General features: G+C 41.5%; 1 protein-coding gene across 6 annotated transcripts in view; it reads right to left on the bottom strand.

Annotated features, from left to right (window-relative positions):
• Positions 1-12,049, bottom strand: part of grik5 (glutamate receptor, ionotropic, kainate 5) — a 90,599-nt gene that overhangs the window by 9,476 nt on the left and 69,074 nt on the right. For all 6 annotated transcript variants that reach the window (XM_069142395.1, XM_069142394.1, XM_069142391.1 and 3 more), the window contains 8 exons: positions 11,306-11,410; positions 8,348-8,455; positions 6,741-6,944; positions 5,637-5,750; positions 4,985-5,094; positions 4,561-4,734; positions 2,870-3,035; positions 1,488-1,713 (listed from right to left, as the gene is read on the bottom strand). In XM_069142395.1, the coding sequence (XP_068998496.1) occupies positions 1,488-1,713; positions 2,870-3,035; positions 4,561-4,734; positions 4,985-5,094; positions 5,637-5,750; positions 6,741-6,944; positions 8,348-8,455; positions 11,306-11,410 (1,207 nt within the window). The remainder of the gene's footprint in view (positions 1-1,487; positions 1,714-2,869; positions 3,036-4,560; positions 4,735-4,984; positions 5,095-5,636; positions 5,751-6,740; positions 6,945-8,347; positions 8,456-11,305; positions 11,411-12,049) is intronic.

Here is a 12,049-nt window from a genome sequence, read left to right on the forward strand (position 1 = left end):
AAACTGAACAATGGTTTAGTTGATTTGCAGTGTGAAAAACCATTTCTGGGTAGTTCAGACTTTCGGACCAGTTACAGGAAATTCTGGCAGCGTATCATCGCAATTAAACAATTTGAAAATTAAAATAAAAAGTAAAAATGAACTGGAGTAGCACATAGGGAGAGCATTTAACTGCAGCTTGGTTCCACAAAGAAAACAAAACTCAGCTTAAAAAAAAACAAAATATAACTAATTTCAGAGGAAAATAAATGCCGGTCGTAATGCCATAATAATAATAATAATAATAATAATAATAATAATAATAATAATAATAATAATAATAATAATATACTGGCTACGAAATTAGTCTGATCCTTCATTTTTCTCTGTTCCAACAGTCTACCAGCTAAACTGATGCACGCCCATCTACAAACCAATCATTGCTAAGTTCCTGCAAAGTTCTTTCGCGCGATCACATAGGTTTTTTTAATTTTTTAATTTGTGAAATACTATGTTTTTATATTTCTGAGACTTGAGAAGGATTGAAATGAAACATCCACATGAAAGAGATTCACTCTGATTGAAACACTCACAGCTCAAACACATAATGCACCCAGTGGCAGGAGGCAGAGAGTAGATGCTGCCTAATATCAAGAAATCAAAACCCAAAAGGTTGTAAATCACTGCATTAACACAAAACCTCTGTGTACTCTCTGTTTAAATCTTAAATAACATTCATATTATTCTGTCAATGTTTTCTTTGCCTATTGAATTTTAAGTGGCTCTCAGAGAAACATGCATAACTCAAAGTACTTGTCTTGATGACTACAACATCTGATCCTCCTGCAAAATGCTGCTCTCAGAAAAGGGTGTGTGTTCCATCTCTACTGGCTTCATGGTTGGGCTGCTGTTAATTTGAAGTCTAATCAGAGACATGACAGCTGTATTTGTGACCTTTAAATCCCCCGATAAGGCCAATCGCTGACATGTCACATGAGGGAACTGTCGGCTTTGAAGTTGGAGAAAATCACATCATGTTTATGCCTCTTTTAGAAATATTTTTGTTTCCCCACTCAAAGACCCATGAATTCATTCATTAAAACTGTTTGCATTTTTGTTAGAATGTTTCTGTCTTCATTTGTTAGAGTTTTTATGTTCTATTTCACCGTTTTAGAAATTACAGTGGTGGCTCAGAAGGTAATAAAATCAAAGTAAGCTACTGGAGTGAAAACATACTGTATCTCTCTCAATAGTAAATATAGTAAGTGACTGATTCTTGTGATGGCTTATGTTGAGACTTTAATACGCTGAGAATATTTCAGTTACTGTGAAGGACTTGTGCGTCACAGTTCAGACAATTATTGTGATCTAATTTCGCTACTTTCCAGCAATTTATGAAAGTCACAGTGTTTTATGTTTTTAAATCATTGTTAGGTTATTACATTAACAGTCTACAAGAGATGTATCATGTTTCTTTTGTATGAAAAATAATATTTTATTATTATTACCTAGTGGCATGCCAATGCCGTAGCCCTTGGTGTCCAGTAGGCCTCCGATCTTTGTGAGATTACAGTTGAGACCGCGGTGGTACTCGTTCATGGTGCTCTCCATCAGGAAGGCGTACTTGGAGTTGATCACGCGGGCGATGCCCTCCTCTGTGCTTTTTACAAATACACTGGGCTGCTTAGAGTTCATGTAGTTCCACATTCGCTGGTAGGTCTGGTACCGGGAGTTCTGCAGAGAAACAGGAATTCAGCAGTGACATCAGGTCAGTGTTTGTATGAGCTTCCCAACATGGACTATCATTTGTCTTTGAACAGATGGGAATGGGAATGCAAAAGAGAAGGGAGGTGGGAAAGGAGGGAAGTAGGAAAAGGGATACATCCTAGATTTACAGTGAGGAACATACAGACCGAACAGAAAATCCAGTGAGAGCAGTGACAGGCAGAGTGACACATCAATGGCAAACAGATGGAAAAAGCAGAGAGGAGAGAAGAGGGGAAAAAAGCAAGGTGAACCAAGGCGACAGATTATTAGCTCACAGCGTAGCTGATGGATCATCTTTCTTACAAATGGAAGTAAATCAGCACGCAGGAGGTGGTTCAGCACTTAACAAAATATGGCAAGCACCAAAACAGGATTAAGTGTTTAAAGTGCACAATTACATGTTGTATCTACGTGTATGTGAGGAAAAGAAAAGAGTATTGAGGTTAGCATCTGTGTGTGATAATGTGTGTGTGTGTGTGTGTGTGCATGCGTGCGTGCGTGTGTGCGTGCGTGCGTGCGTGCGTGCGTGCGTGCGTGTGTGTGTGTGTGGATTGAGTGGGGTAATGTACTGTAGCAATGAAACTGGCTTATAAAGGCAAACAAAGACCACTCTTTCTTGTAGCCTCAATACGGACAAACACTGGAGAATGACAAACACACACTCACAAATGGGCATATGGCCATTTCCCGTGCATGTACACAAATAAACCATTACATTTTTTAAATGCTCACCTACACACACTCCCACATGCAAACACACCGACACACAAAAGGCCAAACACACGCACGCACACTATGATAAACAGATGTCAACACAGATGCCGGAAGCAGTCTCATAAGTAAACACAGGCAGTCAGCCACTTAACACAAACAGCCATAAAGAAAACAAAAGAGATGTGTAGCAAATATGGGGACAATCATTCCCCAATTTACAGCAGTGAAGACAGAAACACTGCGCTGAATCCCACACGCACACAAAAGCTCCATGAATAGGCTATTTCCTGAATTGCTATAAAGGCGATTCAGAAAGTCAAGATATCCAAAAACAAAAAGAGTCATTTAACAAGAACCCACATTTAATATATTCACAAAAGCTAAATACAAAGACAGACAGCAGCTGTACCATGAAGAAGGTCATGGTGCTCCCTCCGTGGATGGTGCCGTACTCGATGTTGGTCTGGTCGGCCAAGTCGTCCGGAGACTCAATGGGAACCTCCATCCTCTGGACGGTCAGGAAGGCGGCCAGGTTGGCCGTGTAGGAGGAGATGATGATCAGGGTGAATGCCCACCTATGAGGAGGAAACAAGGGGAGGAAACAAGGGGAGGAAAGGGGAGAAGTCAGGTACTGCAGTAGTGGCAATGTATGTAATACGTAATTAATTAATTACAAAATTCCTACGTAACATGATATAGTCAGTAAATCAGACAAGAAACCTTTCAGAGATTAAATAACCAACTGATCCATCAAAGAAAATACTTGACAAATCCAGATATTTTATCACACTGAAAATCTTATATCATTGTTTTGCAAAGCACGAGATACTTCTGTAAACAATATTCAAAATGCATTGTAAGTTTACTGACACATCATCATAGTTACTCAACACATAACTTTGAAGATGGAACACTCATTATTCTTGCATACCAACAACTTTATTCAAGAAGAACATCGTGTACTCACTATACTTAATGACATCCCCTATCTTGCTCAACTCTGTGTAATTTGCTGTTCCTGTCTTCCTCTACGCTTTATCTCCTTAGCGATTATTATTCCTTTCTCAGCATGCGTCTCTCTCTGTCTCTTTCTCTCTCACTCACTTTCTCAGAGTCCCTCTGTTGCCACAGGAGTATCATCCGGATAGCATTTCTGAGAGCTTTGCAATTTTTCCATTGTTTTCCTAAACTGTTGGTGCTCAGGGACTGAAACTTGTGAGCTATATGTCAGCTATATGCTGGAAAATGTAAAACGTAAATGTCATTATCTTACACAGCAGATGTGCTTAAAAAAGAAACCTTAAGGGAAAATGCAGGCAAAAATTGTAAAAAGTTAGGTAAACAGGGAATATGCTTTAAATCTTACATATAAAAGGGAACTGAGCTTCTGCAAGTATAGGCCCTAAAATCTGGTTAACTATATTAGTTTACTATATATTGTCATAATGGTTAATACAGTTAATATATTCATATGCTGTGTGAAGACTCTCTGGTACCCCCCTTCATAATCTATCTGTTTTCATCATTTTTATGCAGTCAAGTGTTTTTTCTGTTTTCTTTACTGTTTTATTACTTCATCTTTTATCTTTCCCGTTTCTACCAATCGACATTCATTTTTTTGTCGAGCACAAATACAATTCATGCTATTACTATGGCAACACGCAAATTGTTTTAGAACATTATATAGCAACATTTAAATTATGAGCGACCGTTTGAAAGTTTAAAGGTCTCCTCCAGTTTTAAGACGTATAAAAAAATACTGTGCCTTGAATAATAATTTGTATCTGATGTTTATTTTACAAAAGAAAAAGGGGAAGAAAAAAAAAATCAATGAAGTAGTTCAAATTTCTTGAGCTCATTGAGTCCTTTTCCTTTAGTGGCTTCCAGACTCACAAACCCTGCTTATAGATGTCTTAACATCAAAACCTCACATTTAAAAAGAGCAGAGGAATGTGAAAACAGCCTTCTAATGTCGAACTTGCACATCTTTGAAGGTCAAACATCCAAGTGAACAGACACTAAACCCATTTCTGAGTGGAAGCTGACTATAAACTGGCTGGCGCACACATGCAAACACAACTTATCTGCTGTTTAACTTACCAAACCCCACTAACACATCTGGTGGACAAGGCTCTCGGCATTATCTCCGACCCCTGCTGCATGAAGCCTCCAATAGGGAACCACAGGCTGTTTCCCAGGGTATACTGGTTCTCCAGCATGTCTCTGCGCTCTCGCAGACACGGGTGAGGGTTGTACCACTCGTAAGGGCTTAACCTGGCGGGGAAACACAGGTGCAGCGAAGCAGCGCTTAAGGACAAACTGCAGTGTGATAATGCACTTCTGTCATATCATTCAAGTCGCCGCCAATCAGTCATTTGATTGCTGTCAAACTGTCTGCGGGAGGTTGTGTAAGGTACAAAATTTCAATACGTGACAGGTGACTCGTGTTCGACAAGATAAATGGCGATAGAGCTCAGGTGTGAGCTGCGGACAATCAGCGGGGTGTGTGACATAATGTATTGACCTTGCAGCCAGGAAGAGCACACAGCTGACAGCCAGGTAGGCGAGTAACATGAAGAGCCAGACAGCGGGAGAGAAGGGATCAAGGAAGGAGAAGTAGCCCGGCTTCCGACCCTGGCGCAGAGGAAAAAAAAAAGAGAAAAGAAAGAGAAGCAGAGAGACAGACGGTGACTGATGGACAGACAGGAAGGTACATTGTGTAACAAAAGAAGGTGTCAAAGTCTCGGTTGATGGGAATGTCCCCTTTGCACCACAGGAGGGCAGTGTCCTTCACTGCACTTTGATACCGAGTCTGCAGTGCTTTGATGCGCTAATGCTACAATCTATAAACACTCGATTTCACAGCGCCTACTGCTGAAGCATACTTGGCTTAGACACCAAAGCTCATTAGTAATGTAAAGCTGCCACTGTTACCCAGTTACAGAGAACTGACTTACTAAGCAACATAAATTATAAGTATACATTATGCGTGAGCTTCAAAGATAAGATCAAACAGTCTGATTCCTTAAGCGTCATCTCAACAAGTGTAGGTTGTTGTCTTCTGTATGACCCAGTTGGCTATAAAACAGTTCAAGCAAAAGAAAATTAAATCCAGCACAAGATCTGTAGAGAGTATAGCCCAGCGGGTGCCCTCCAGCCTCAGATAACACTCTCACCAGTTGAACTCTGTACAAGATGCTGATCCCCAGGGTCATAAACGGCTTAGAGAAGTCGATAACTTTCTCTCTTTCTGATGTGATGGTGAAGCCTGCCACGGCCAGGTCCGCTTTCTGGAGGATTGACAAAGATAGATAGGTGGATGGATAGTGGTGGGGGCGAGTGAGAGATAGAGGCAGTGAAGGAGCGTGAGGGAGAGAAAAAACACAAGCAGTCAGGTAGCTGTGCAAAAATAGAAAGGCAACTGATGCTGCACACTGTTTGTAGAAAATGGTGATTTCACACATTAAAGATGAAAAGTTTGACTATTCACCTGGAAACACTTTTGTAGGATCATACAGACATGTGCTCGTTCTCTCTCACACACACACACACGCCCACACGTGCACGCACGCAGACACGCATTATCCACCATCCAAATGAGGCTAATTGCAAGTAAGCACTGGGTGGCTGGTCTTTCCACCTGCATAAAACCTTGCAGGTCTCTGGTTGCTCTGCCTCCTCTCCATCTCTTCCATTAAAAGCTAATTGATGAACATGGGCCGCTAATTAGAGCTGAGTGATCAGCCAGTAGGGAGGGCAGGGAGGGAGAGGAAGCGTGGAGAGCTGGGGGAGCACCAATAACTGGGACCACAGTCTGGTAATTGAAGTATACCGTATGGTAATTAAGCAGAGAGGGGCTCTCATTAGCCTGCTCCAACCAGAGTGGTTGTCAGAGGCACACTAGGCGTGGACAGAGACAGAAAGAGGGGGGACGAGCGAAGACTGGGGCGCGTTACTGCGAGGAAAAGATGGAGCAGACAGTTTTAGGCAATGCTACCACTCTCTTTTGGGGAATTATCAAGTCAGCTTTTGTCCTAGATAAGAGTCTTACTCCCCTCTGAGGGCAATTTGAGACATGGGAAGTTACAGCAGAGTTGTGGTTTGGGGCTACAGCGCAAGTGTGTGAGTGGGTGGGTGTGTGCGTTCATAGTTGTGTGTTTGGCGCAAGTTTCTGTTTGTAGAGACACTGGTTAGAGCATTTGTGCATGTTTCTGTGTTTCAGTGTGCGTGTGTGAAACAGCGATAGAGTGATAGAGGGGAGGAAGAGGGAGAGTACTCACCCTGTTGATTAGCTCTCCAACCATGCCAGTCCAAGAGCCATTGGGCTCTGGAGCCCCATACAGCCCATCATCCACCAGCTTGATCTTGAAGGAGAATTTCAAGATGTCTGCCAGCTCCCTCAGCATGTCAACACAGAAGCCTTCATACTGGTCGTTGCCCTGGAAGTCTTGGTAGTTGTCTTTACGCATCACATATGGGTTCTCCTGAACACGGGGGACACACAAGACAAGTCTCAATCCATAACTACAAATATCCAGTTTGAGCAGAGATTATTTAAACTGACGCGCCAGATGGTTTGTTAGACAGAGCCATCTGAGAGGTCGTCCTTGGAAACTGTTCAAAAAACGGCAGGCACTTTCAAAAAATACTTGGCAGCTGATTGGACAAGCCATCTGTCTATGATCGGTATCACAGGCTAATTTCAACCAACCAGATCGCTGTTGTTGCTGAACGAACAGTCGCTTCCCACTGTCGGCTGTAGCAGATAGCAGGTGCTCATAAGATGCTGATTGGTCCCTATAACTTAAAACCTGACAAAATAGATAGTGTCACCTTGCGACCTTATGTGATCTTGCAAATCCAACTGCCTCGCAAGGTAAGAAATTACAGCAGTGCTTGAGTGAAGATTGCTTCAGGCTGATGTGCAAAACTGATACCAGAAATGTTTAGTTGCAGTTTTTGCTGCACTAGGGGGTCACACCTAACACTGAAGGCAAAGGTTCACATACTTTTTAAAAACCTGGAGATAATTAGAATAGCTTAGCAAAATGCTGGAAACAGGATGAAACTGCTGGCCAGGTTCTATCAAACCCACCTAAAGAGCCTCAACAGCTCACTAACACGTTATATCTTGTTTCATCCATACAGTGCAGTATTTGTGCTATGTTATACTCATTCACTTTATATTTACAGTACAGACATCAATTGTGTCAGTTTTCTCATCTAATTCTTCACAGTAAAGCAAATACTGTAAGTGTATTTCCCAACATAACAAACTATTCCTTTAAGATATGTAACATACCGGCAAGGTTTTTTGTAGCATGTCATGAGCAATTTTGTGACTCTCTCTAAAGCATCCTGAGTCTCTCCTCAAATTAAAAGTACTTCAAGGGGATTTCCAACTTTTTTTACACATCAAAATCAGTTAACTTATCTTGTGGGGTACAATTCTGTCTGTCAAAACCAGAAAGGCTAGAAAGTATGGTGATATTCAATTTTAAAGACATGGAAAGTAGACTTGAAAATTAAAGTACACATATCAAAATGGCTATGTGAACCACTTTTGTGTCACGACCCACCAGTTGAGAACCATTGCCATAGATGATAGTGCAGCATCATGGAAGAGATTCATTGACTTTCTGATATGACATTAATCACATGAAAACCAGGAGACGACTACTGTGGTTTTGACACTGTCAGAGGACCCAGGAATAGAATGTCAGTAACGTACTCAGTGGTCTGTCAGTTTTTATGTCAGTTAAAGTGACAGAAAAAAATTGCAGAAACAGACCACAGCACAGCAGGTGCTGTCACAGCCTACCAAGCGGCACAAAAAACAACTCTGACCTCACCAGCGTGGCGGTTCGGAGTTCAACTGCAACCTTACCAGTATGGTGGTGACAATGAGGGTCTTGTTTGCCAGCGTCTCAGAGACATTAATATCCAGGCTGGTGGAGTTCATTGCTAGAGTGTTGTTGGAGTACCAGATCCCGATCTAACAGGGAGGAGAAAACGTGAAGAAAATCAATGGCTATTGTGGGATAAATAAGGCACAATTAAGCTTCACTGCAACTGTTTTACTGTTGTAGCAGGCTAAACGGCATCTGTATAAAGTAGTTCAGTAAGTCCATTAATCCTATAGGGCAAAACACCTTTGCATGCTTTATATTTTATGCTGTGTTTGATATCCATACTGTTACATACTGTATATGCACATTAATTTAATTGATCCCAGTGGAACCACATACATACTTGCAGTACTATGCACAACTGTAAAAAACAATTGCTGTTTACAAGCAGAGCAATGAGCTGTGTCAAGATGGCAAAGATGGCAATGCTAAGCATTAATGATTAGGGCTTTCATTTCCATGTATTCTTTCCTTTACTCACACCTCCCCTAAAATTGAATAAAAAAAACAGTTCACATATTTCTACTTTATGGAGACAGTAAAGTCACTTAGGTACATAAGTCTGTGATCATGACCTAACCAATGTACAGGGTGGAACAGCAGCTCGAGGAGGCATTTCTTACAGAGATATTACTGTACATTTTTCAATAGGTCAGAGAAGAAGTAATGACTCCTCAGACAGAATCACAGCTTTCATGCGACACTCTTTATCCTGCTGTGACATTTAAGAGACATCTTTTCTCTGTGAACCTCCACCACCTGCCAACAGCGTGGGCGTTGCTGTTCAAGGAGGTGGGCAAAGTTAAAATGTTAATGATCCACAACCTAACACTCGGCTAAGTTAAAGCCTAGCTTTAAGTATGGTTAGTAGGTGGCCTTTTGTGTTAACATTGGAGACAGATTTGCCAAAGTTAGAGCCCGGGAAGACATATTAAAGCGAGGTGAAGAGAAAGTGTTTCCTCCAGTCAATGAACTGCAACACAATTCCCTCAGTCTGGATCTGCAGTGATGTGTGTACTTCTGCTTCATTAAGTCTTGGCTTTGACTTGCAGGTGAACTGCATTTTTATGTCTGTCTTCCCTCACCTTTACTTTTACTGCTTACAGAAAGCAGCTGCATTGACAGAATAGCCGCACTCAAGAATTGAGTGGAGCTGCTAACATTTTATTTTGGTTCGACGCATTGTCCAACTGTCCTCACCTAATTTATTTTGGTTTGTAAATAATATATCAAAAGGGAAAATGAATGAACAGGAAGGAAGGAAGAACAAAACATTTTAAATGACACAATGCAATTTTAGAAAGATGACAAATTATTCCACATACAAATTAAGCAATAAAACGGGCTCTTGCTCATTTTAGTGCATTCAAAGTTTTTGCTGCCAAAGCTTTACTTAGTCGGAAATGTAGTTCAAGTGGCTAATGTTGGCTAATTCTAGGAAACCTCAGATGTTGTAAGTTTGTCATTACATTTTTGGGTAACTTACAATATTGAGTACTTACTCTCAGGCGCCAAGTTTGGCTACAGAACCTGCCACTCAGGAAAGATATGTAGGATAACATTAAATATATTTTTGGTAGTTTTCAATTTAAGTTTGGTTGTAATTAGTCATATCAATAACTGGATTTTGTATAAATTGAAGATGTAATTGCGTTGAAGTAGCCCGGTACTACCAGACATAAATTCACTTTGTGAATAAATATGCTATAGAATATGCTACACTTTGTGCTATATGCTAGACTGGGGGTTGTTTTCTGTTGCTTTGGCCGTTAATGTATGTTGTGAGCAGAAACTCACCAAGTTGTATACATAGACCCTCCCCCAGTGCGAGTAATGTGCAATGCCATGTCACCATGTCCACTGCAGACTTTTTGTTTTAAACTTAAAGTATTGTTCTTGCCCTTGCTTCAAATCTTTGATATGTAAGCTTTGCTAAAATTGTTCGTATTGCGAACAGTGTTGAAACAAAACAAAAAAGAAACGCTTTTGACTTCAACGTCACCAAACTTAGCCACCCCCACTAGTCACTGTTTGCTCCCCCCTTCAGAGTGGCTGTGTGAACTTTCATGCAAACAGGGTTTCCAAACTATAAAAGCTGAAGCTGTGAGCAATAGTCAGGTGGAGCCAGGCTAGCATTGAAATGCAACGGGTGATAATACTGATTCCTTGCCCAGCATTAAATGAACTGGTTGTTAGACTGGAGCTTTCTCCTCTTATCCCTGATGTAAATGTTGGTGTCATCTCAAATCTAGATCTATATCTATCTATATAAAAGACAAAGACAAAAAAAACCTCCATAAAGACGCTATACAAATGTTATGTAATACGTATAGGACGAGCAGAGATGTAGATCAGTCTGCACATTCTGCATACTCTGTACTGAGCTTGAGGCGAATAAGAAATACTGATTTCCACAAATTAATGTCAAAATAATCATTAATGAAATGCCAGATTTATGTTTTTAGATCAGAAAACATTACGTCAACATACAGCAGTGACTGGAAAAAACGGGTTGGATGTAAACATAAAATTGTCTGTGACAGGAACAGTCCACAGTGACAAACATGTTCACAATAACAGACACAATGAAGACTGGATTCGATATGACAGATCAGTTAGAAATATCAGCAATCATTTGAAAAGTAGCTGAAGATTGACTGAGCAGTTAATGTACTCTTGCAGCCCTCAGGTAAACACACAAGAGCTGAAACATGACCCACGTCTGTTGGCAGGTTTTAGTAAAGTGCTGTCAGGTGAAACACATATCAGTTTCACAAAGCCAAGACTTGGCTAGTATCAGGGGAGTCTGCGATGAGGCTGACCTCGGTGTTAAACATCTCCCCCGGCTTTGTGAAATCAGGCGGGTGACCTGTAACTAACCCAAAGCCTATGGGCGAAGTGACCTGGCTGCTGCATGATAACAGGTGACTCCTGACCTCTTTGTGGCCTCCTCTGTGTTTCTCCAGGATCCGCAGGGTGTAGTTGGTCCTCTGACCTTTGCTGTTGAACTCCACTCGGCCTGTCAGACCGTCGTACTCCACCTGGCAGGCAAATGGAGAGGAGGCATGACAAGAGAAATGGGAAAGATAAGATGTAAAGACAAGAAAATGAGCGGAGAGTACATAGGGACAACGAAAAGGAAATAAATAAAGTCAGTCTTCTGAGTAAAAGCAAACATCCTTCTTCTCACTATCCACCCTGATACTATCAACAGTGATTAGGAGGAAAGAGAGGGTAAAAGACAAAGAGAAAGGCAGACTGACAAAATGTCTAAGGCTGGACTAGACAGGGATGATCAGTTCTGGATCAACTAGGAGAAACTGGCTGATCGAGAGGCTCAGACAGAGCAGCACAGAGCTCTCTAATAAGACTCAGACCTGCACCTCACAGCTCAGCTCTGCCTCTCCAAAACCCAGGTGCTGGCACAGTTAGCGAGAACTATGATGAATGGCACGGTGTTGAAGATGGAGCACACCATGATGTTGACTAACAAAGACAGATGTCGGGCCGGTGGGGCGGAGGCAATGAGAGATGGGACTCGGGCTGCCTCGGCAACAGGTCGTCGATGAGAGAAACAGACGAGCAGAGATGGGAAATGACAAAGAACAACAAGAGACAGAGGTTACATGCAACATGAGATGAGGATGATAAAGAATCTAGTTCTTCTGTCAGCATTTATC

The sequence above is a fragment of the Embiotoca jacksoni genome, unplaced genomic scaffold (assembly GCF_022577435.1).
Source record: "Embiotoca jacksoni isolate LCO1_2020_lvr unplaced genomic scaffold, fEmbJac1.0.p SCAF_11, whole genome shotgun sequence".
Lineage (NCBI taxonomy): Eukaryota > Metazoa > Chordata > Actinopteri > Embiotocidae > Embiotoca > Embiotoca jacksoni.